Source organism: Oryx dammah, unplaced genomic scaffold (genome assembly GCF_014754425.2).
Source record: "Oryx dammah isolate SB20612 unplaced genomic scaffold, SCBI_Odam_1.1 HiC_scaffold_12, whole genome shotgun sequence".
Taxonomy (NCBI): domain Eukaryota; kingdom Metazoa; phylum Chordata; class Mammalia; order Artiodactyla; family Bovidae; genus Oryx; species Oryx dammah.
This window is the reverse complement of record NW_024070196.1, coordinates 64,883,676-64,907,482: the sequence shown is the minus strand read 5'-3', so window position 1 is coordinate 64,907,482 and position 23,807 is coordinate 64,883,676. Positions and strand designations below refer to the sequence as shown.

Below are 23,807 nucleotides of genomic sequence, written 5' to 3'. Positions count from 1 at the left end.
GACAGGGGCTGATCACCTGAAAGACCCAGGCATGACTAGAAACTGGGAACTTTCAGTTCCATTCCCTCCAGGGAGGGGAGAGAATAGGCTGGAGATGGAGTGAATCACCAAGGGCCAATGATTTAATCAATTACACCCATGTAATGAAATTGATGCTTTTGAACTGTGGTGTTGGAGAAGACTCTTGAGAGCCCCTTGGACTGCAAGGAGATCCAACCAGATCCATTCCAAAGGAGATCAGTCCTGGGTATTCTTTGGAAGGAATGATGCTAAAGCTGAAACTCCAGTACTTTGGCCACCTCATGTGAAGAGTTGACTCATTGGAAAAGACTCTGATGCTGGGAGGGATTGGGAGCAGGAGGAGAAGGGGATGACAGAAGATGAGATGGCTGGATGGCATCACTGACTCGATGGACGTGAGTTTGAGTGAACTCTGGGAGTTGGTGATGGACAGGGAGGCCTGGTGTGCTGCAATTCATGGGGTCGCAAAGAGTCAGACACGACTGAGCAACTGAACTGAACTGAATGAAACCTCCAGAAAACCCTCAACGAGGGGGCCCAGAGAGCTTCCAGGGTGCTGGGAGGCCCACACACAGTGAGGATGGAAGGCCCTTCTTCTGCCGCCTGCCCCATGCGTCTCTTTCACATGGGCGTTCCTGAGCTGTGTGCTTCATAGCAGATGCTGGTAAGTCAAGTACCCTCTTAACTTCTGTGAGCCATTCCAGCAAGTTACCAACCTGAGGAGGGTCTGTGACCTGTGTCTGAGGTGGTGCGGTCTTGTGGGACTGAGCCCTTGACCTACACGAACTCCAGGCAGTGTCGAGAGTGGATTAATTGTAGGACACTCAGCCGGTGTCCAGAGAGTCAGAGGATTGCCTGGTGTGAGTAAAAGCCCACACCTCTGGTACCAGAATTGTCATGAGTAAAATAGCTCGGTGCCCCAGAGAAGACCTGGGAGCCTGAGAGGACAGAGGTCACGGCACATGGGGCCAGGGAGGCAGCGGATGTGGTCCCAGAGGCTGGGCTCAGCGCCCGGACAGACTGGGTCCAAATCCCAGCTCTGGCTTTAGCTGCATGCCCCAGGGGATGAGGATGAACCTCTCTGGCAGGCCTCGGTCTCCTCATCTATAAGATGGGTATCTTACAGTTCTCGCTCCCAGGCTGCTCCAAGGTTGTGCAGCGACATCGCATCTGTAAGCATGCGGCCTGGGAAAACAGGTCAGTTCTTCATCAAGGAATGACCCAACCAGCCTATGCAAAGTCTAGGGCAGGGGAGTGGTCGTGGCAGGGAGACCTCATTCTGAAATACAGGTTGGAGGCCAGGTGAACTACACTGCTCCTCTTACAAAGCTCCTCACTGTGCGCCAAGTCCTGTGCTCTCAGCATTGGCACCGACTCATTTAACCCTCACGACAAGCCTACAAAGTGGCTGCCATCACCACCTCATTTTACTGGGGAGGAAACTGAGGTTCAGAGAAGCCGAGCCAGGAGGCTGACTCTTTCCCACTGCACTATCTTTCCTTGCTGCTGCTGCTGCTGCTAAGTCGCTTCAATCGTGTCTGGCTCTGTGTGACCCCATAGACAGCAGCGCACGAGGCTCCTCCATCCCTGGGATTCTCCAGGCAAGAACACTGGAGTGGGTTGCCATTTCCTTTTTCAATGCATCAAAGTGAAAAGTGAAAGTGAAGTCACTCAGTCGTGTCTGACTCTTAGTGGCCCCATGGACTGCAGCCCACAAGGCTCCTCCGTCCATGGGGTTTTCCAGGCAAGAGCACTGGAGTGGGGTGCCATCGCCTTCTCCTTACCAGGTTATTAAATGAACCAAATCACATCAAAAGTCACAAGAGGCACAGGCACTTCTGAAAGCAGCAACGCTAAACCAGTATTAGTGGCAGTTGTCATTACTGCCATCACAGTTCAAAAATCCCAAGCCCAGTTATAAGGCCTGAAATCTCCCCACAGGGACAGAAACGGTTTTAAAAACAGAATTAGGACTTTCAAAACAAGTTAAGGAAGTCAGGCGTGCTGGGAGGAGAGCATCATTTTAATGGGGGGAGGAAAAACCTGATTAATGGAAATGATTCTTAATATATTTCAAAATGATCTGTTATGACACAAAGTCAAGACATTTATATACGACTTTGAAATTCTTAATAGCTGATTTCAGAGCAACCTATTATGAAATCTTCCAAAGCAGAATATATTGTAAGTAAATCACCGGGCAGGCCTCCCAGGCAGACTGACGGCAGCTCCTCTTAAAATAATTTAGAAGGTGGGGTGGGGGAGGCTGGCAGGAGTTATTGCCATAATCATGTATTAATAAAATATTTATAAGTGACTTTCTCTTTTATTGTTACAGGTATGAGTCCCGAGCCCACATCAGAGGGGGTGGCCTGTGAGCCCCAGGGAGATAGAGTCAGGCATCAGACTTCTCTGGTGGCAGCTTAATAGAACAGGGGGTCCCTCAGCCTCTGTCCTGTGGCATCAGAGGCAGAGCGGGATCTAGTGTGACAGAGAGACCCCTGTCTTGCCCTCTCCCTAGGCTTTGCTGAGCGCCGGGAGGGAGGGAACCAGCCTGTCTGAGCTGAGTGCAGCCGAGAGGCCCATGGCTGTGACACCCTGGAGAATCAGCTAACTCAGGCTCAACAGCACAATCTGCTTAAGGACTGCCCTGAGCCGGAGTCATGAACAACCTGTCCACCACCCTCGGCGCCTCACTCCATATCTACCACCCCATACACATCCCCGGTCTGTAACTGCAGGCACCTGTCTGCACCCCTATGCTTTCCTGGCTACAGGAACATGCTCAGCTCAGGTGTGGGGCGGGCTGGAGGGGCAGGGGTAACATGCCCCGGGAGCAACCTTCAAGCAGGCAGAAGCAGGTGGTGGCGGTGGATCAACATCCTGGCTCCCTCGCCCCTCGGGTAACATACAATGAGGAGACATGCTCTTCAGAGGTTTCCAGAGGTCCCTCACTTCCCAGAGTTAGTCCACTTGGAATTTTATTTTTATTTATTTATAAAAATGTTTAAAATATTTATTTGGTTACCCTGGCTCCTAGTTATAGCACGAGGGATCCTCGAGCTTCATTGCAGCGGGCAGGGTCTTCAGTTGCAGCATTTGGGGTCTTTAGTAGACACATGATGGGTCTTTTAGTTGAGACATGCAGGATTTAGTTCCCTGAGCAGACACTGAACCCAGACACCCTGCCTTAGGAGCTTGGAGTCTTAGCCACTGGACCACCAGGGAAGTCCCTAATTCACACCTTAACTCCGCACCATCACCCACCTTTCCTTCCCTCACTCCCCTCTTGGTTCTTCCTGATATGCCCTCCCCCAAAAGCTACATGCACCCAAATCTTCATCTCAGGGTCTGCCTCAGGGGAGCCCAGCTTAATACAACTTTCTCTTTCTTATTCCATTCAATCCTCACACCAACCCCAGTCTTAGCCCATTGAAAGAGAAGCCTCTGAAGCTTGGAGAAGTTTGCTTTTTAACTCACATCTGCCTCACTCAAGAGCCCATACCCTGGGGTTTACCGCAGCTGGACCTTCAGAGCCTCAGTCTTCCGTTCTGTAAAACAGGTCTGTTTCCTTCCACACCCCCTTCAACCTACAGATGCCTGTGCCCCAACTCTAAATCTTCAACAGCTCTTCTGGTCTGAACTGTGCAGTGGCATCCCTAATCCCAGTCTGTTTACAAAGCTGTCTGATTTACAAACAATCAGGACATAGAGCATGCCCCATGGCTAATTTTTGGAAAAGGCAAGTGGCGTTTGTTTTTTCCATGTTTGTATAGTCAGGCATGCCTCCCCTTGGCCTGGACCAACTGTGGAATTGCCACCTTACCTATTTCTGACTCAGCATAACCCCTAGAAATGTCCAAAATCCAATCAGCGCACCAGTACATGAGGCTCAAGAATATGATAATCGAAAGGACAGGCCACAGGGCCCAGGGGGATGGCGGTGGAGGAACCACGCGCCACCACGTTCAAAGAAGTCCGCTGCCTCCCAGAGGAAGGGCCTGACACCTGCCAGCGTCAGCACACAGCTCCAGAGGACAGGCGCCGTGCACGCCTGTGTGCACCCCACAAGCCTGTCCCAACTGGATGTTCTTGGCCCAAAGGAAGCCACTCTCTAGAGTAAAGAGCTAGACAAGGACACAGTCATAACACAGGGCACCATAAGCCCCAGGAAGGCAGGAGCTGCACTGCTCGATACTGACCATCTTCTTGGGACCTTCCACAGGGACGAGTGTGGTGGGAGAGGAGCCTGGTAAGGGAGGCAAGGAGCCTTGAATGCCAAGCCAAGGGATTGTACTCGATGGAGCAGCCAAGAGAGAGCCTCGGGAGGATTCTAAGCAGGGAACAGCACCACAGGTCTGTGTTCTAGAAAGAAGCCCAGTGGTCACAACAAGGGAGGAGCGAAGGCATCGGCAGTGAGGCTACTGCGATAACCCAGGAGAAAAAAAAGACTATCAAACTCTTAGTCTAAGGTGATAGTAAAGAATAGAGAAGTCAGGACAGGAATGCTGTCACGGGAGTATCTACAGGGAAAGGGGGACGACTGGAGGGGCAGGGACAGTCAGAACCCCTTGGGGAGACCAACGTGAAGGAGGACAGTCAGCACACAGACAGTTCAGGACGGGAGGAAGTCTGGGAGGAGAAGGACAGCTGGGTCGGCGCAGCATACACAGCGGGAGCCTCTCCAAGATGTCTGGACAGAAACACATCACCTTCAGTGCACGGACCCAGCCTTCTCTCACCTGTTCCAGGGTGTCTCTTTGAGGCACAGTGGCTACTAGCTACATGCGGCTATGTAAATACATGTTAATGAGAATTTAATACAATGAAAACATTCCTCAGTTGCACCAGCTACAGGTCAAATGCTCGATGGCCACAAGCAGCAAGCGGCCACCCTACTGGAAGAGGAGCTCCCAGGCATCACAGAAGTCCCACTGGACAGTGCTGGGCTATGAGGCTTGCTTGAAAATCAGCTCTGCCTCCTTCCCAGCATGCCTGCTTCTGTAGCCGAGCAGAGAGTAGCCCCAGAGACACAGAAGACGACACACTGACACCGTCCCACCTCACAGACAGAAGGGCCTTGTCAGGCACCCGTCAGTGGAGACAGCCGCCAGTCCAGGTGAGCTCGGCTGGGAAGCACCTACCTTTGCAGGCCCCCGCTGCGCCCAGGTGGTAGATGGCTGCCAGCACCCGCCAAATGGCCCTCTGCTCTCCGTCTGAAATGCCCAGCATCTCCATGGCGCCCTGGAGCTGGGCAAAGGCGGCCGCTGCCCTCTGCTTGTCTTCAGGCTGAGAACAAGGGTAGAGAGGGAGATAAACAGACCGTCACGGTGGAGGAAACGCAAGCTCACAGCGGGAAGCGGGGCTGGGTCTCAGGGGAAATGTGTGGACATTTTATGACCACAGTAAATTACCCACGATTAGCTGGGGAGTACCGACACGCGGAACTCAGACTGCTGGGAAAGTTATAAAAATCATTTCTGTCTGACTTTGGATAGCGTGTGATTTTCATTCGTTCATATGTTCATTCAATAAGATTTATTGAGGCTCTGCACTGTGCTGGACTCTGGGGAGGCAGAAATGAGCGAAATCCAGAACTTAACTCTGAAGACCTTTCAAGGTAGAAGTGGAAAGAGATGTAAAAACAACCAACTGTGAGACAGGCTAAGCGGGGGACTATGGGATCTCAGAGGAGGGCCAGGCTGATTAACCCTGTCCAAGAGAGTCAAAGAGACTGTCACAGAAGATGAGACAAAATTGTGAATGAAATCTGAATGGCAAATAGGCAGAGCTGACCAATTTGACAGAACAGAGGCCTGGTGGGTGGGGGGACAAGGAGAACAAAGGAGGACTCGAGAGAACCGGCAGTCACCTGAACACAGCCAGGGAAGCAGGGATTTCTGGAGTGGGGCAGACAGAGGAGGGGTAGAGACACGCATGAGAAGCTGGCCGGTGCCCACAGGGAAGGCCTCAAACCCCATGTTAAAGGGCACAGGCTAAAAACTCCAGCCACGACAGACAAAAATACACCCATGTTTCCATTCCTGGACCCGAAGCAGACATCATCAATCAATGAAGATCCCACAGGGAGTCCAGACTCTCTTCAGGACACTCCCTCTTGCAGCCCCCACTAACTGACCTGCCTCAGCAACTGAGACAGATCCTGTCTGCCATCCCCAGGGCAAGCAGCAGGCAACCACCAGAGATTTTTCAGCAGGAGAGAAGAGAAAATAGTATGATCAGATGTTTATGGGTTGCAGAGTATCACTTTTTCTTTCCCAGATTTACGATCCCAATTATGTCTGATTGAATATTAAAATCAGTCTGAAACTCCTGCACACACACACACAGCATTTGGCCAAGGAGACTCAACCTCTGAAGCCTGCTTCGTGGAGAGGAAGTGAGCTGACGGTCAGAATTCTTTTGCAGATAATCCTCCAGCAGATAACAAGGAACTAACGTGCACCTGGCCTGCTCACAGAGCTTGGGTGATGAACCGTAAGCTGTCAAAGCTGGCAAGTCCTTGGATCTTAGGGATTCAGGGAGGGGACAACGCTTGCCCCAAGTCTCACAGCAAATTAGTACCAGATTCAGGGTAAGAATCGGGTGTTGCTGACTCCCCGCCCAGGCCACTTGTCCCCTCCACTCAAGCCACTTCTTCTAACTGGGAAAGAAATCTGCAAGGATCATCGACCAATTGGGACGACATCAAAGCGCACAATGACATTGAGGGCTGTGCTATAGGAATGTTTCAATTAACAGCAAAAGCATGTTCCACTGATCCATCATATTTCTGGGCCACCACAGGACCACAAAATCCCTAGCAACCAGGAACTCAACCTAGCAACCACAGCTGCTCCGCTGGAGCAAACGGAGGAAGGGAAGCCATCTTACCAACGGGCTCTTGGTTATTTATGAGATTTCAAAGTAGCAGAGAAAGGACACCAAAAGGACAGTGGCGACACATTTATTACAGCTCCCACTGTCAGCCACGAGCATCCGACTTTCAATTAGAGGCAGACTCCATCATCTGCCACTTAGCTCACACGAACAGAAGAATTAGCAAACTTCCACTGCAGCTGGCACGCATCTTCTCCTCTGCTCCCCGCCTCCCCCAGGGGCGGAGGGCTGAATGTATGCGCTTCTGATCTGAGACAGTTAGGATCAGGAGGAGGCTGACTGCTCCCTCAGCTTCCAGGGAGCCAGACACCTCTGCCCAACTCCCTGACAAAGAGCCAGTCCTTCCTCAAAATCGAGGAAATGGAAATCAGGCAGGGCGATGTGACAGACCAACTCACAGCCGGAACATCTACCAAGAGGAGGCTGGATACAGAGCGGGTGGTCCAAGCAGGGCGGAGTGGTGGAGCACCACACAGCCAGGAGAAAGATCGCATCACTGATCATGCGAGCACGTGTGTGAACCCCACATGAGTCACATACAAAACACCACGCCACCTGTGATTCTGTTCACGTGAAAGCCAAAAGCGGGCAGCACAGCCCTCTGGGAAGAGAAGTCAGGAGGATGACGTGGGTGGGAAGGATGGTTCTGATCCAGTGGGGGCTCCAGGGAGCCTTTGCTGGAATGAGGAATGTTCTAGATGGTGATCCAGGGTGGGGTTGCAGCTGTGTGTAAGGATATATCCATAGCTGAGTGGTACACTGAAAATTAGTGCTTTTGTACACTTGACTGTATGGCTCAAATGGAGAGAGAAAAATCAGTAAAAAAAAATTAAAGCCAACTCAGAAGGTGCCCAGGGGTTGTCTGATGCAATCAGACTCAAGGTCAACCCAAGATGGCGGGTCACTTAGAAGAATAAAAGCCAAGATGTTCTCTGCACATTCAGCCAGGCTGTGCTGAGAGCACCGGGAGGCTCTGACCATGCCGAGGCCGGACCCGGGCCTGGGAGCAAGAACGGCCCACGCCCCCAGCTCTGTGCCCCAGAAGCCTGGCAGCACAGCCTCGCGCCCTTGCATTGCAGGCTCAGTTTCCACCATGTGGACGGAAACAACTGCCAACCCTGCTCCTAGGTCACTGTGATGACTAAATGAGGGCCTGGTAAAGCACCAGCATGGTGCCCGGCACACAGTGGTGCTTCATAAATCCCAGGCTCAAGCCCACGCCTTTGCCCAGGCTGTCCGGCCTTCCAGGGACGCCTCCCCCACTGCTGTCCAGCAGCCCTGGCAGGCAGATCGCCACGGCCTGTCCTGGGGGGCTCCTGGTCCAAGGAGTGGAGACATGCAGGCGACAGCACAGGGTAGGCGCTGGACCTGGGGAGAGGTGCAGAGCCGACATTGGAAAGAAGTGGTGAACAGAGCAAACAGAATCAGCTGGGAGAAGTGGGTGCTGGGTGGGGAGGCAGCATGTCCTAGCGGACGGGCATGGTGGAGGACAGGGGCGTGCTGGGTGCCAAGTACCCCGAAGATGGACGTGCAGGCCTCTCTCACGGGGCCTGGGGCAGCGGGGACCCGAGGTCTGCAGCCGGGCGCTGCTCTCTGGGGGAGGCCCTGAGAGCCTGCAACTCGGTCCCCTGGGGACAAGCACCGGGTGGAGCCTGGGTCCCACTCTGCTTCATGGGGGTGTACACCGCACGCCCTCCTCCAGGGCCAGGGTGGGCTCCCCCATGTCCCCACAGCCCACCAACCCAGAAGGGTCCCCACCCCTCCACCCCTGGATCCAGAGGCTCTGGAGGGAAACACTAAATACAGCCTCACTTCATCTGCAAAAGAAACATCAGTGCCTGAACAGGGGGTGAACCTGACGGAGACCGCGGGGAGGGCAGGACGGGTCTGTCCAGCTGGGGCTCCCGGTATCTCAACACTGCCGAGTCTGCGTCCTCTCCAGGTGCTGAAAGCGCATGAAAGGACGGAGGAGAGAAGGGCTGCCCTAGGAGCTTTTACCCTGCCAGGCAGCCTCAGTCTCTCCAACTGTCAGAGGAGGAAACTGAGGCTCAGAGAGGGTGAGACATGTGCCCGAGGCCACGTGGTGGGGACAGGCAGAGTCACCACACCTTAGATTCTCTACTGAGTCCCAACCCTAGGAGCAGACCCAGGAGCTGGGTGCTGCCCTACCCACTCCACAGGGGAGAAACTGAAGCTGACAGAGGAGAAGTGACCCAGGGGTGCACAGCAGGTCACATCCCAGAACACACACGGCCTTCAGTGAGGGCACAGGTCTGAGGCGATGTCATGGGACACACGAGTGCCAGTTTGGAGTCAGGCCAACCTGGATTCAGTGGACATGAACTTGAGCAAACTCCGGGAGATAGTGAAGGACAGGGAAGCCGAGCACATTGTAGCCCGTGGGGTCGCACAGTCAGACATGACTCAGTGACTGAACAACAGCGACGACCTGGATTCCAGCCCTGCCTCTGCCACTTAAAAGCTGTGTGCCCTTGGGCAAGCGGCTTCACCTCTCTGAGCCTGGTTACTCCTGAAAAACAGATGTGCTCATATTCCCTTGTGTCAAAAGGGCCTTACGAGGATTAAGTAAGAGAAAGCTCCAGGCAGAGCCCCTGGCAGGAGCACCACAGTCTCCAACCTTCTGTCTGGAGCACATTCCTCCACAGTCGATGCCTGGGTCATAAAAAATAAATGTGCCGTGGGCCGAAGCCTGGCTGCTGACAGCCAGAAGCAAACTGCTGGGAGGCAAGGATTATTACTATTATTATGATGATGATGACCGCTGCTGCCGGTGCTTATTTTTTTAAAAATCAGCCTAGGTTGTAGAAAAATAAATTACAGAGAAGAAGAAAATAATATGAAAGCTTTGTGATTTCAAATGTGTCCTGGTGCCCCAGCAGATCTCAAACAAGTTCCATTTCAGAGCTGAGATGTGGTGGGCGGTGGTGGGGGCGGGGTGGGGTGGGTGGCGCTGCACGGGGCCGGGAGGGGAAGCTGGCAGTCTGTGAGCAGAGGCAGCCCCAGGGGGCCGCTCCCCCCGGGCCCTTCTCCAGCCGACAGCCCCCCATCTCACATGCTCACCCTGCACTCTACTGCCTGCCTGCCTCTCCCCCATCGTCACCTCTGCATCAGGGGCTCAGGAAGGCTGGCCTCCCTGCACCTGACTCACTTCTCTCTCTCAGTACAAGATCAGCTCATGCTCACCTCCTCCAGGCAGCCTTCTCTGATATGACTTCAATCCTTCAGGACTGCCCATGCAACATTCAGGACACAAGTTAAAAAAAAAATTCAATGTTTCTCTGAAACTCTAATTTACCTGGCCATCCTGTAGTGCTCCCAGCTTTTGTGAGTCATAATGGACAAATGAGCACGGTCTGTTCCCAGGTGTGTGGTGTGAGGGTGTGATGCACGTACAGGTTGTGAAGTCGTTGCCACAGCGAAGTTAATGCATGCCTCCACCACCTCACAGTCACCATTTCTTGGCATGTGGTGAGATCGCTGAAGATCTACCCTCCCAGGACATTTCCAGTGTACGGTAAGTACAGTGCTAATAACTACAATCACCGCCGTCTCACGTCAGTTACAAGATGAATACGTGCAGGCATTCTGCATTTCTATTTGCTGACTCTGGTGACTTTAGGGGCTTCAGGGTGACGTAGCAGCTCTCACTCCTGGGGGCATTTCCTGAGCACCGAATTCCTTTACTGAGATGATACCTGGATGGCCCGATCCCAGAAAATGAGCCCAGGCTTGTATCAAAGACCAACGGGCTTCCAGATTCTATTTTTGCTCTTAGAGAACAAAAGAAAACACTCTCTCTGTACCTGCCAGGTAGCAGGACGAGAACAAAGAACTACCCTACAAGTTCCCACAGATCAATTGGTCTAAAAAAACAACCCCCAGAAAGAGAGAAAAAAGAAAACCACTTCAAACGCCTCTTGATATGGGCTCATGCTGTGCCCATTCCTGTATGCGCACTGTGAGCAAACAGGTCAGGCCGCGAGGATCACGGGGGCCTGGCTTGAGCCCTTTCCGTCCTCAAAACCAAGAAAACAAACCACCACGCTCTTGCTGGTTCAAACGCATGTGATTGGCCCAAACCCATTAGAGAAAGCCCAGCACTGGGGCAGCCACGCACCCTCTGCCACCCAGGGTAGGATCTGAGCTCCCCGTGCCCCCCAACCAGGGGGAGAAGGGGCCTGAGTGAAGAACATACTGCAGGGCCCCTCGAGGCAGGGGTGGTGACAGCAAGGTGAGGCTGGGGGAGCCGCATCGCCCCACTCCATCTCACTCCACCCACTGTCGGACAGACTTGCCGACAGTGGTTCTCAAAGTGGGGTCCCTGGACCCCCAGCCTCAGCATCACCTGGGGACTTGTGAGGAATACAGACTCTTAGGTCCCAGCCCAGGCCTACTTCATCAATGACTCTGCAGATAGTACCCAGCAGAGAGAGAGAGGGATAGAGAGAGAGGTCGCCTTGCTGAAGTGTAACTGACAAAAACAAACCGCTCATCTTTAAGTACAACGTGATAAGCTTTGACACACACACAAACGAAAGCATCGGAGCTAAAGAAAATGGACACGCCCCTCAGCCCCCAAAGTTCCCCTTCATAGGACCCTTTCTCCCCTCTCCTGCCCTCACCCGATCCCCAGGCAACCACTGGCCTGCCTGCTGCCACGGCAGGTTCATCTGCACTTCCCAGAGTTTCACATAAATGAGATCAGACAGCTGTACTCTTTCATCCGAGATTTTTCACTCAGCACAGTTATTTTGATCAGTACTTCATTATTGAGGAGCATACTATCTTTATGGATATTCCACAGTGAATTCACCCATTCACCTGATAGTTTCTGGGTTTTGGCTATCACAAATAAAACTGCTAATGCACTCATGTAAAAAAGTGGGTGTACACGTCCACTCTCCTGCGTAAACACCCATGAGTAGACTGGCACACCACGTGGGAGGTGTATGCTAAACTTTGTAGGAGATGGTTTGCCAAGATGGTAAGAGGCTGCCTTCCACTCCCACCTGCAAGCTTATGAGAGCTGCAGTTACCCCAGATCCTCACCAGCACATGTTATGCTCTGTCTTTTCAAGTGTAGGCACTCTGTGTATCATGTGGTGGTATTTCAACGTGGTCTTAAATCCCTTTAGTGACTAACGTATACTGTACATGCTCACCTGCCATCTATGTAGTCTTCTTTGGTAAAACTATGTTGAAAGTCTTCTGCCCATCTTTTGTCAGGTTGTTTTATTTATGAGTTCTGAGAGTCATTTATATATTCTGGATTCAGAGACTTCATCATATATGTGATCTGCAAGTGTTTCCTCCTAGTCTGTGGCTTGTAGTTTCGTATTAACAGTGACACTCAAAGAGCAAAAGTTCTTAATTTCAATGAAGTGCAGTTCATCGACTTGTTCTCTTGGGGGCTGTACTTTTAATGTCACACCTATGAAGTCTCCGCTTAATGCAGTTACAGAAATTTTCCTCCTGTTTTCTAAATTTTACACCTTTAAGTTTTACATTTGGGCTCAGGATCCACTTTGGTTAATTTTTCTATATGGTGTGAGTTCTTGTAGATTGCAATTCTGTTTTTTTGCTTGAGGATGCCCAATTATTCCAGCACCCTTTGTTTCCCCAACAGGTATATTTGGAAAAAAGCTTTGGAATAGAAATGATCACTCCCCTCCACCTGGTGAACTACTCATCCTTCAAAACACAGGTCAGATGTCCCCTTGGCTAAGAAGCCTTCCCTGACTGAGGCCAAGTAGCTTTCAACTATCTTCTGTTACAGGGAATCTTGTACAGACTCTGGAATATTCTTATCTCACATGGCCATGACTGCATTAATTCCCAAGTTGCTCTCTCCTGATGGAGTAAAAACTCACAGATGAGCACCACAATCCCAGCATTTAGCACAGGCATGACACGGGGGGTGATAGCAGGAGTGTGGGGGCGGGAGGGGACTCAAAATAATTTTTAAAATATAAAAAAGTAAATAAAACAAGTGAATAATCTTCTTTCTTAAACAACTGAATACCACCTCTCCAGGCCCTGGTCATAGGCTCCATCTTCCAGGAAGCCATCTCTGACTGCCCCTTCCCACGATAAACAGTATTAACAATATTTCCTAAGAGAACCACCTCTAACTGATGTAACCCAAGCCCAGGGCTAGGTGCTTTATGCACATCCTTTCCTTTAATCCTCACAACAGGTCCATGAGGAGATACCACTTCCATCATCATGTACCAAAGAGGAGACAGATATCCAGAGAGGCAAGGGCCCATGCCTGAGGTCACACATCCAGTAAGTGTCAGAGCTGGGGTTTGAATCTAGACAGCCTGTCCCAGAGCCCACACTCTTAGCTCTACACAGATCATCTCTTGGTTCCCATTATTTGTACAAGACTCATTTCCCAGACAAGCCCAGACCCCACAAAGGCAGTCCTGCCTCCTCCATGTGACCAGCCCTGGCCAACTCTGCACCCCAGTGGCAGAGGGACTCCTTGCTCAGGGGAACACAAGAGCACTCACACCCAGAGGGGCCTCCGCCTTACCTTGGGCCACAGGCCCATCACACCCAGAGGGGCCTCCGCCTTACCTTGGGCCACAGGCCCATGCCAAAGGAGCTGCTGTCCGCCATCTGGTGCAGGTACAAGTCTGTCCTGGAAACAGAAGGGACCAGAAGTGAGGAAGGACCCGCCCACACTGATGGTCTGGGAGAGTAGGCGGTCATCATGGTGTGGGGCTCCATACAGTGCCCCAGGTGGCCCCAGAGCTGGCCTAGGGCCCGGGCCCCATTGCCCAAATATTCCTCAGTTGCTGCCCTCACTGGGCCCTTCCTAAGGAAAGCCTTCAAAAAGCTTCCTTACTCCTTAGTTACCCTGCTCTGAGAACTGAGAGCTTCCTCTCTCATCTCTCTGAAGGGTACAAGTGTCCCTCTGGCCTTATCAGGAGGCTCAGGACAGGTGGAGCAGCTCCCTCAAAGGAAGGCAGGAGACAAATAATGGGGACACAGAGGCAAACCTGGCCTGGGGTAAGCAATGCCTCAAGCTTCATGGGAGCTTTGCTCCTTCTCTCTACAGTTGAGGAAACGAAGGCTCAGAGACAGGGAGCCACATGCCCAAGGACGCCCAGGAGTCAGGGAGGTGCAGAGAGGACTCCCTGGGCCAACTCCCTCAGGAGGCCCTCCGAGATGAGGCTCCTGACTTCTCACCTGGGGCCTCCTTGCCCTGAGATACCTCAGGTGCAGCCAGGGCTCTCACAGAGTTGAGGAACTTCTGCAAGGTTTGGGGTCTGCTGTTCCTCACTCACCTCCCATGCTTCTGTCAGAGCCTGGACCGAAATACCAGCACCAGAGTAGACATCCTCCACACCCCAGCATGGATAAAGAGCCGTACATGAATTATCTCACTTAATCCTACAAGGTACTGCTTCCACTTTACAGAGGAAGAAACCACGGTTCAGAGCAGATGGCACCTGGCCAGGTTCCCCAGACCAGGAGCAGTCCCAGGCAGCTGGAATCAGAGGCCAGGTTCCTCACCACTGAGCTCCGCTCAGCTCTGGGCAGAGCTGGGGCCGGGCCCCAGGAGAGCCAACACCCTCTGTCTCACTGGCCTCAGCTGGCCCCACCCAGCCCAGTCGCTCACCTGAGATCCAGGTCCAACCCAGCTAGCATCTGGGAGAAAACCTCAAAATTGCCTTCCCCTTCCGGCTGCCGGGCCACGCGGCTCTTCTCCAAAAGCATCGTCTGCCAAGAAGAGGACAGACGCCTGGTCACCACGGGGCCACTAGGCTGCCCCACCCAGAACCACTCAACTGTCTGAGGCAACATTTCAGGCCCCAGCTTGACTGGACACCTCCGAATCGGAACATCCAGGCCTTGGTCTTATTGATTCAGATTCCACATAGGGAATTAACAAATGCTCTTTGATTAAAGAACTCATTCTGATTAAGGAATCCAAAGGTAATTACAATTAACATACATAAGAACCACCCTCCAACATAGTCGTATGTAACGGAAGCCTGTAATAACTCGACCAAAATGGTGATGAATGCGAGAATTTCGGGGCCAGTTCAGAAAGGGGATTTATTTGGCACCAGTGAGTCTGGATATTATCCCAGTTTCACATACAAACAACCCTTCTAATAACCTAATCCTATTTTCTGTTCAAATAGAATGTTTGCGGGGAGGAAGGGGGGGCAGGCGATTTTGGAGATGGGAACAAACAGGCCATGCGCTCGTCACACACGAGCTGCTGCGGAAGGCTGGAGAGAGTCTGTTTAATTTCACTTTTAAGACCCAACTAATGAGTGGCTGAATTATGTATTTACTCATGAATATTTCATCCCCGTGATACTCCAAGATGCAGACAGGCCAGTGCGCTCGGGACGGGATGTGGGGGCACTGAACGAGATGGGGAGGAGCTGACCATGGCCTGGGGAGCGATGACCATTTAGATACATTCCAGGGTCCCAGCTGGAGGCATGGGCCCTGCTGAGTGGGGCTGGGGACCCTGCAGCTCTGGAGACTCCCTCCCTCTCCCACCCAGAGGCCTCACCTGGAGCTGGGCAGCCGTGACTCGGCCTGTGGCGTTAAAGTCCAGTGACATCACCATGGCGAACCGGGTGGCACTGCGGCTGTGGCCGGTGGACACGGAGCCGAAGGCCCGGAGGACGGTAAAGGCCGCTCGAATCTTCTCCACTGCAGGGACATGGGTGGGGCATTACCCATGGCCCAGGCGCTGCCACCCCCGCCTCTCACAGGACCCCATTCTGGCCCCAGCCCCCAGTGGGACCGCTGCCACCTCCCCAGATCAGCCCTAAGCCACGCCCATTTCACTGCTGGGCTGGCCCTGTGCTGGGAGCAGAAGTGCAGGGGAGCGAGGCTGAGTCAAGACAGGGAGATGCACAGACCCCGGATTGGTGCCATCTGAGCGACAAGAGCTGTCCCAGGGCCTCCTGGACCTGGTGGAGTTTAGGAGGAGGCCAGGGCTCTCAGAGAACTCCCCATCACAGCAGGTTTGAAAAGCCCTGCAGTCTTCCCACAGCTATTTCCCAAGTTCCTCTCTGTGCCAGGTGCTGCGCCAGGCGACTGGATATAGCCTAGCCTGACTCCCACCCTCCAACCCACACACACTTTCGGCAGACCTGCCTTCTGCAAGGGGCAAGACTAGTGCCTCTCCCAGCTGGATGCCCAGCTTCTGACCTGCGCCAGATGCAGAGCAGGTGCTCAATAAAGCACTGGCATAATCCTGGGGAGAAGCAGGATAATACCACGGTTAAGCAAGTGTGAATACGGGATCTCCCCGGTTTGGAGCAAATTAACCTTCCTGGGTCTCAGACACCCCATCTATAAGATGGGTAAGTATCTCCCTTCCTCATGTGGTTGTCATGAAGACTAAAAGATTTAATAATGTAAAGTGCTTAGAACAGGCTCCAAAGGGGGTGCTGTTAGTATTATATTTGCTATTATACTAAGAAAAGCAGTATTGCTTGCGCCATATATTCTCAGCAGGGTGAATACTGCCCTCAAGAGGGCAGAAACTGATCCTTGAAAGGTGCGGAAGTTTTCCTTTCTTATGTATAGAGCACAGATACACACACACACACATATAGACCTAAGTGCATAAACAGATACATGGTGAACCTCCAGCATTAAACTTTCATGGTGGGAGGTGATGGGGCAACAGTAGGTTGAGAACTCTGGCCGAGGGGTAACAGCTCTGGAGCCAGCCTGCCTGGCTTTGAATACTGGCACTAGAGTGTATGAGCCACATGGTCTGGGCAAGCTGGTTAACCTCTCTGCATCTTACTGGACTCCTTTATAAAATTCAAATAATAACGATATCTTCTTTACAGGGCTGTTTTAAATAATGAATAAGTTAACCTGTTTGGAATGGAGTCTGGCTCACGAGTCCTCAGCAAGCACTCACTACGATCACTACCAATACTGAATTATTATTATCAACTGACACTCTCTCTGTAAGGCCCAGCTCACACATCATTTCCTCAAGGCAGCCACCCGCCCCCTGCCGTGACCCCTCCTTCTCCCCCCGACGCTGCTCCACCACCTCGTTTGTGGCACAGGGCGATGGAGTCGGGCACAGACGTGCCGCTGAGCCTCCCTTCTGGCCATCGGCTCCTGCGCACAGGCCCTGCCCTGTCTTTACTCGCCAGGTCCTCTGCAGAGTCCAGCAGGCCCTGCACTGCACGGGGACCCCACGTCAGAGGGTACAGCATTTGTATCACACACTCATAGGCTTGCACAGTTATCAGGATGCTGGCCCAGGACGTGGCCATCAAGTGCTTGGTTCCAACAATGACCGGATGTTGATGACTGAGCTGCAGATGGCAGTGGGTACCTGGAGGAAGGTCTAGCTTCTAATTCACACAGAAGCACCTTAGCAGACCAGGGGTGGCCGTGCCTGGAAGCCAGCACCCAGAGAAGGCTGGCTGATTGGATGTAAGAAAGGGCCACCCAGCGCCTCCTCCGACTCTCCCTTCCCTCTTCCTATGGCCCCCCACGTCCTGGCTGCATGTCACCTGGTGACCACTATACCTGAGACCCTGCCATCCACGCTGCCCGCCATCCCCACCAGGTGCTCCAGGACCTGCTCGCAGCAGGTGGTCTTGCCAGCACCGCTCCGGCCCAGGGTCACGATGCTCTGGTCTCTCCGCTGGCTCAGCAGAGCCCAGTACGTCCGCTGGGCCAGGGAGCTGATGTGGGCAGGCAGGCCGTCCCGGCGGTTCCTGGGCACCTGTGGGAAGATCAGAGGCATCAGCCTTCCCACCAGGCCAGAGCCCAGGAAGCACTCCACGACAAGCACTGAGCCCAGAGCCGCATTCCTGCTCCCGTCCCACTCCAGACTTAACAGAGAAGCTGTGCGTTTTTCTGGGGAGAGTGCAGTGTGAAGGTCGAGTCCTACCACTGGTCCCGTGAGTCCACGCATAATCTCGGCCCCTGAACTGAGCCTGGGCCTGCTCTTCAACTAATGAGAGGCCTGAACTAGAGCTGAACTAGAGCTGCGCTAGCTCGTGGGGTTCATCTCACTTGCTACTATGCACATCGCTGGCTTGTACCTGCCTGAACAAAGCAGCTGGATAAATGGCCCGACTGATTAGTGATGCCTGCCATGGAAACAGAATGGGATCTGGGGAGATGGTGGTACATGTCCTAAGTATTTGCCACAACAGATTTCGATGATACCTGAAGCTGCTTCCACTTCTTCGTTCATCCATCCACTCATTCTTCACTCAAAAACAAAACGTTCATTGAATGTCTACTATATAGCAGGCACTGGGGACACAACATTCCTCAAAACAAATAAAGGAAATCTTTGCCCACTGTGGGGCTTCCTGCTAGCACCAGTGGTAAAGAATCTATCTACCAGGGCAGGAGGTGCAAGAGATGTGGGTACGATCCCTGGGTGGGGAAGATTGCCTGGAGAAAGAAACGGCAATCCACTCCAGTGTTCTTGCCTGGAGAATTCCATAGACAGAGGAGCCTGGTGGGCTGCAGTCCACAGGGTCGCAGAGAGTCAGACACGACTGAGCCACTGAGTATACACACATACTGCCAAATATGAGGAGATACCGTTACACACCTGTTAAAATAGCTAAAAACAGGTTTTAAACTTTTTTTTTTTTGACACTCGCTACCAAGTTCTGGCGAAGAGGCAGGACAACTGAAGCTCCCCACAATGCCAGTGGGAAAGCTCCACAATAAGGCCTATCTGGAGAACAGCTTCGCGACTTCTTCCCCAGTGAGATGTGCACCACACAGCAGAGCAAGCCCCGTGCCTGGGGATTTGCCCATAGCAAACGAACACCCATTGTCACCAAAAGCCCTCTCTCTGTCACCGACTACACTGACTGTGTATTCAAAATCACACACACACACACACACAAAACCTGGAAACAACGCAAATGTCCTTCAACTAAAGAGCCAATAAGGCAACCAATCACCCTAGTTTTAGTCTCAGAAGTCCCATGTCCCAGGAAAACCACTCCAGCCCAGGGAAACTGGGATAGCGGGTTCCCCTCTGAATGGATAAACAAAGCTATACAATAGAATAAAAGAACCAACAGCTCAGAGCTGCAACAATATGAGTGAATTTCACATGTGGGCGCTGTGTTCATTGTGCTAAGTGGAAGAAGCCAATTCGAAAGGTTACATGCTGGATGAGTCCACTTAGACGACTTTTCAGAAAAGGCAAAACTAGGGAAAAGGGACAAAGGAACAGATCACAGTGGCTGCCAAGGGCAGGGCATGGGGGAGGGGATAGCCACAAGGGTGTAGAAAACTTCTGGGGGTGATGGAACTTCCTATAATTGATGGGTAGAGGCAATTACACAATTGTGTTTGTCAGAAACCTACAGAACTAAATGTTAAAAGAGGTGACTTTAACTGTATGTAAATTATACCTTTACAAACACATTTTCATATCTAAAAAAGCCCTGCCTATAGAACTTGCTTTCATTTGGGAGAAAACAGGTGATAAACAAACCAACTAATTATACTGAACGGGAGTTATTTTAAAGCCACGAGCCTGGATGAGATCACCAAGGAAATGGGCCTTTAAAGAGGGAGAGAGAAGAGGTGTGGGGAGGGAGCTGACCTGAAGAGATCAGGGACCAGCTAAAGAGGCTGAGGGAGAAGGCAATGGCACCCCTCTCCAGTCCTCTTGCCTGAAAAATCCCATGGACGGAGGAGCCTGGTAGGCTGCAGTCCATGGGGTCGCGAAGAGTCAGACACGACTGAAGGACTTCACTTTCCTTTTTCATTTTCATGCATTGGAGAAGGGAATGGCGACCCACTCCAGTGTTCTTGCCTGGAGAATCCCAGGGACGGGGGAGCCTGGTGGGCTGCCATCTATGGGGTCGCACAGAGTCGGACACGACTGAAGCGACTTAGCAGCAGTAGCAGCAAGGAGGCGGAGAGGGAGGGCCGGTGGACGAGAGGAAAACCAGGAGAGCAGAGTCTGGGAGCTGAGGAAGGGAGTGGCGGCAGGAGGAGGGGGGACCAGCCCCTGAACTGCACTGAGGATCAGGTCAGGGGACACCAGGGAACTGACCATGGAGCAGCATGGAGATCACTGATGACCTTGAGAAACGTCTGCTTAGCATGGTTTTCAGGGAGAATGGAAGATGGAAGCAGAGATAGCAAGGGCAGTGAAATGGCATCGAAGGGAGCAGGGGACCAGGCCTGGCCAGAAGAAGCATTGGAGGCCCAGGATGCTAACTGGGTGGCCAGTGGACCAGTAAGTCCCCACCCACCCTCCCCAGTGGCCTGGCAGGACCAGGGGCACAAACCCCAGTGGGGCAGCCCTCCCCCAAACCTGGGCCCCCAGTGCATTGTTGGCCTTTACAGCCCAAGACCCCCAGGAACAGTGATGAGCCCCATTCTGACACAAAGCAAAAGGCTCAGCAGGACCCCAAAACTGGCAAAGGAAGACAAGCCCCTCACGCTGGCTGGGCACGGCCTGAGGGCACAGGCAGGCAAAGGGTCTCAGGGTCTGAGCCCCAAGCCACCTCCCACCGTGGAAACATCGAGGCCCAGGCTGTCCCAACCGCCAGCCTTCTCAGGCCTGCAGGGGAGAAGGGAGGATCCTGCAGACACACATGTACCCTTACATGCTTGCACACGGGCATGGTCAAGGGCACACATACCCAACAGCAGCAGAGGCCTCTGTACACAGGTATGCCCATCTACACCCCACACAGTCACAGCAACTCACTCCAATAGAGGCCTGCACCCCCCACGCATACACCCAGCTCCCAGCCGCTGGGTGGGCCCAGACCCCAGCGAGAAAGGCCCCTAGCCCTGCCCAGACCCCACCCAGCCCATCTTCAAGGTGGCCCCAGTCCCTGCCTGCGGGTCTCTGCTGCCACCTGGTGGCCACTTGAGGAACCAGACGAGACCCAGCCAAGGAGCAGAAGGTGTGGGAGGCAGGGTGACTTGAGCCGGGCCCAGCCCCAGCCCAGCAGTTACAGGGGCTTAGCTGGGGATCACAGGACTCAAGTTCCTCCTACCAGGGTGGGTCCTAATGCCTGCATTATGAGGCTCTTTGACCCAGCCAGAGTAAAGGATGCCACAATCCAGGACAACTGAGAACTGTGAGAACCAAACTTGCAGAGGAGGGACCTGAGACAGACACGTCTCCTGGGGGTTCCTACGGAGCTGGAGCTCAGCTTCTCAGAAGCCTTGGAGCATGGCCTGTCCAGCAAGGGAGAGAGGGTGCACGCATGGCCCTTGGCCAGAACAGCCAGGTCGGGGAGGGGCTGAGAGGGTGACCTAGACGGGGTGCGAAGGGCGTCCTAGAGAAGAGAAGCCTTGGGGAGGGGGTCCAGGCTACTGCCCGCTCTTTAGTGGACTCAGCATCATTCAGAGGCTACAGATGGCTTTGTCCTGTGGGACTCCGAGGGCGAGATGCAGCTTCTCATCCCCAGTTGACAGATAAGAGATGTCATGACCTTTCCAAAGCACTGAGGTGCATTGGCAGGAATCCTAGAGGCCTAACCCCTCCCGGGCCAACAAGCCCACCGAATGGAGCCCAGATGACATTCTGACCTCCAGTGGATCTCCCTGCCCCCACATCTGCCCACTTCTCACCTCCACCCCACGGCCAAGAGGATCCTTTCCTAGCATAAGTCACACTACATGTCACTGTTCTGAAAATCTCCACCAGGCTCAGAGCAGGAGCAGAGTCACTTCGACCCCATGTGAGACCTGGCACCAGCCGTTCCTACCTCCTATAATCTCCTGCACGCACTTCTCTTCGTCACGATGGACCTGTCTTCCCCACGAGGACAAGCTCCACAAAGGCGGGTTGATCTGCCCGCCTTCGCACACGGGACCCTCCATCATTATCTCAGACAGGAGCAACCAGGTGAACTGAGGGTGAAGTGAAGTGCAAGTCCCTCAGTCGTGTCCAACCCTGACCCCGTGGACTACACAGCCCATGGAATTCTCCAGGCCAGAATACTGAGGGGATGGGGCACAAATGACGGGGTTGCAGCTGCAGGCCCCTCCACAAGGTGGCGCAGAAAGTCCTCTCGCTATGACTGTGGTCTCGACAATAAACAGACCGTTTCTACACTCCACAGGGTGTAGAAACGAATAAAAGTAGAACGGAGGCTTGAGTTTCCTAGTTCATGCGGTGTCTGGGACTCCCGAGGGTCAGGCCGGGGCTTCAGAGCACAGAGGGCCCAGCCACGTGGGTTTCACCCCAGCTCCTGCAGCTCCAAGCCTGAGTCTGGAGCTGGCTCAGCTTCCCACCCGTGGAAAGGGCTAGTCTCGGCTCCCGTCCTCTCGTGGACCTGAGGACTGGCTGAGATGACACGCAAAGCTGCCTGAAGCAGAGTCTGACAGACCCGACACCATCCAGTACGTTCTCTCCCACTGTCACTGTCTCTCGCGCTCCTGTCGCTGTTTGTATCCGTTCTCTTCCCTTCTAAGGAGGGGGCCCCATGTGGTCCCCAAGGCTCCCCGATGCTCTGACACCCCAGCAGCCATGCCTGCAGGATGCTGCTCAGACAGGCTTGTAGGGGCTCTGGGGGCCCTGCTCCCGAGATGCGGAAGGACCTTGGCCCGGCCCCGCCCCACCCCTGGGGCCCCCTCACCTTGCCGGCAGAGGGCGCCATGAGCCCTTGGGGCTGGAGGAAGATCAGGTCGGGCCCGGCGTGGGTGTGAGGAAGCTGAGCCTGGTAGCGGTGTAGAAGCGTGTTCAGGACACTGGACTCGTTGACACTGACCAGGGAGGCCAGGTCCTCAGCCTGGTCCAGCTCCGGGGGGTTGGCCTGCAAACCATCACACAGAGCGTCCTCTGGCCTCCTGGGCTCCCACACCACCACGACCACCACCACCCCCGCCCCCATGCACGCCCCTGTGACCCCGTTCCTGGGCAGCGGTGCGCTGAGGACTCCGCAGAGAGCGACAAAACCTACAGATGAAACAGCAGCACCGCTTCTCCTGCGCTCTGTGCAACTGGCAGCCGCCCCTCCCCACACTGGTCCTGCCTCCCTGAACTCAGGGCACCAGGAGGGGAGACGCTCTGAGGACATGCAGCAAGATTCACGTGCCTTCTGTCTCTCAGACACAGAAAGGCGGGTGTGCTCGGAGGACATGTCCTCTGCTGCTTCCGTCCCTTCTGCGTCTTGTCAGGGAGCTCTGCACGTGCTCGAGGATGCTTAGGACGAAGGCCAATGCCCTGACTGCCCCATTTCTCTGACAGCCCGCCACACACTCATCAGTTGGAAATACTACACCCAGACCCTTCCAGAAGCAAGGAGTGACTGCAGCCTCTCCTTGGGGCATCCATTTGAAAAGCTTTCTAGCACTGTTTCTGGCTCCAGGGAGTTTCCTGGGCCTAATGCTTTGTGATTTGGGTCAGCCCTGGTCTTTTGTGAGTCAGTTTTTTTTTTTCCCCTGAGGACACTGGCCCTCTGCAAACTCCCAGCAGGAGTGGGAGGAGTGGGCCTGAGGTGGGCAGAGGAGGACAGGAGAAGGGTGAAGGTGGATGAGGCCCAAGGAGAACCCCTGGAAGAAGCCCCTCCTCAGGTAGTAGATGTGAAGGGTACAAAGTGTCAGGACAAGACCTTTCACTTCTTTCTCTAGATTCTGACTTATCCTCACACAGATTCATGGTGCAGTGCAAAACTTATGCCAAACGACCAAAAAAGAACCAAACTAAAGGCTGATACCCAAAAGGCAGGCCACTGGAACCTATGCCATGGCTAACAGCAAGCTGCAAATTTGGCTCTGAGTCTCCTGGCAGCCAGGGTGAAGGAGGAAGCATACCAAAGTCCATATAAAGGAAAACAATCACTTTCTCCAGCAGAAGAATTCCCAGGCCCAAGATCTGACAAACATCTCTCTTAACG

The 23,807-nt window shown here is 53.4% G+C and overlaps 1 protein-coding gene across 4 annotated transcripts in view; it reads right to left on the bottom strand.

Annotated features, from left to right (window-relative positions):
- MYO18B (myosin XVIIIB) overlaps positions 1 to 23,807 on the bottom strand; it is a 236,811-nt gene that overhangs the window by 189,769 nt on the left and 23,235 nt on the right. For all 4 annotated transcript variants that reach the window (XM_040250980.1, XM_040250978.1, XM_040250981.1 and 1 more), the window contains exons 7-12: positions 22,548 to 22,724; positions 17,485 to 17,683; positions 15,485 to 15,627; positions 14,573 to 14,673; positions 13,525 to 13,588; positions 5,166 to 5,310 (exon numbers count right to left, since the gene is read on the bottom strand). In XM_040250980.1, coding sequence (XP_040106914.1) covers positions 5,166 to 5,310; positions 13,525 to 13,588; positions 14,573 to 14,673; positions 15,485 to 15,627; positions 17,485 to 17,683; positions 22,548 to 22,724 — 829 coding nt within the window. The remainder of the gene's footprint in view (positions 1 to 5,165; positions 5,311 to 13,524; positions 13,589 to 14,572; positions 14,674 to 15,484; positions 15,628 to 17,484; positions 17,684 to 22,547; positions 22,725 to 23,807) is intronic.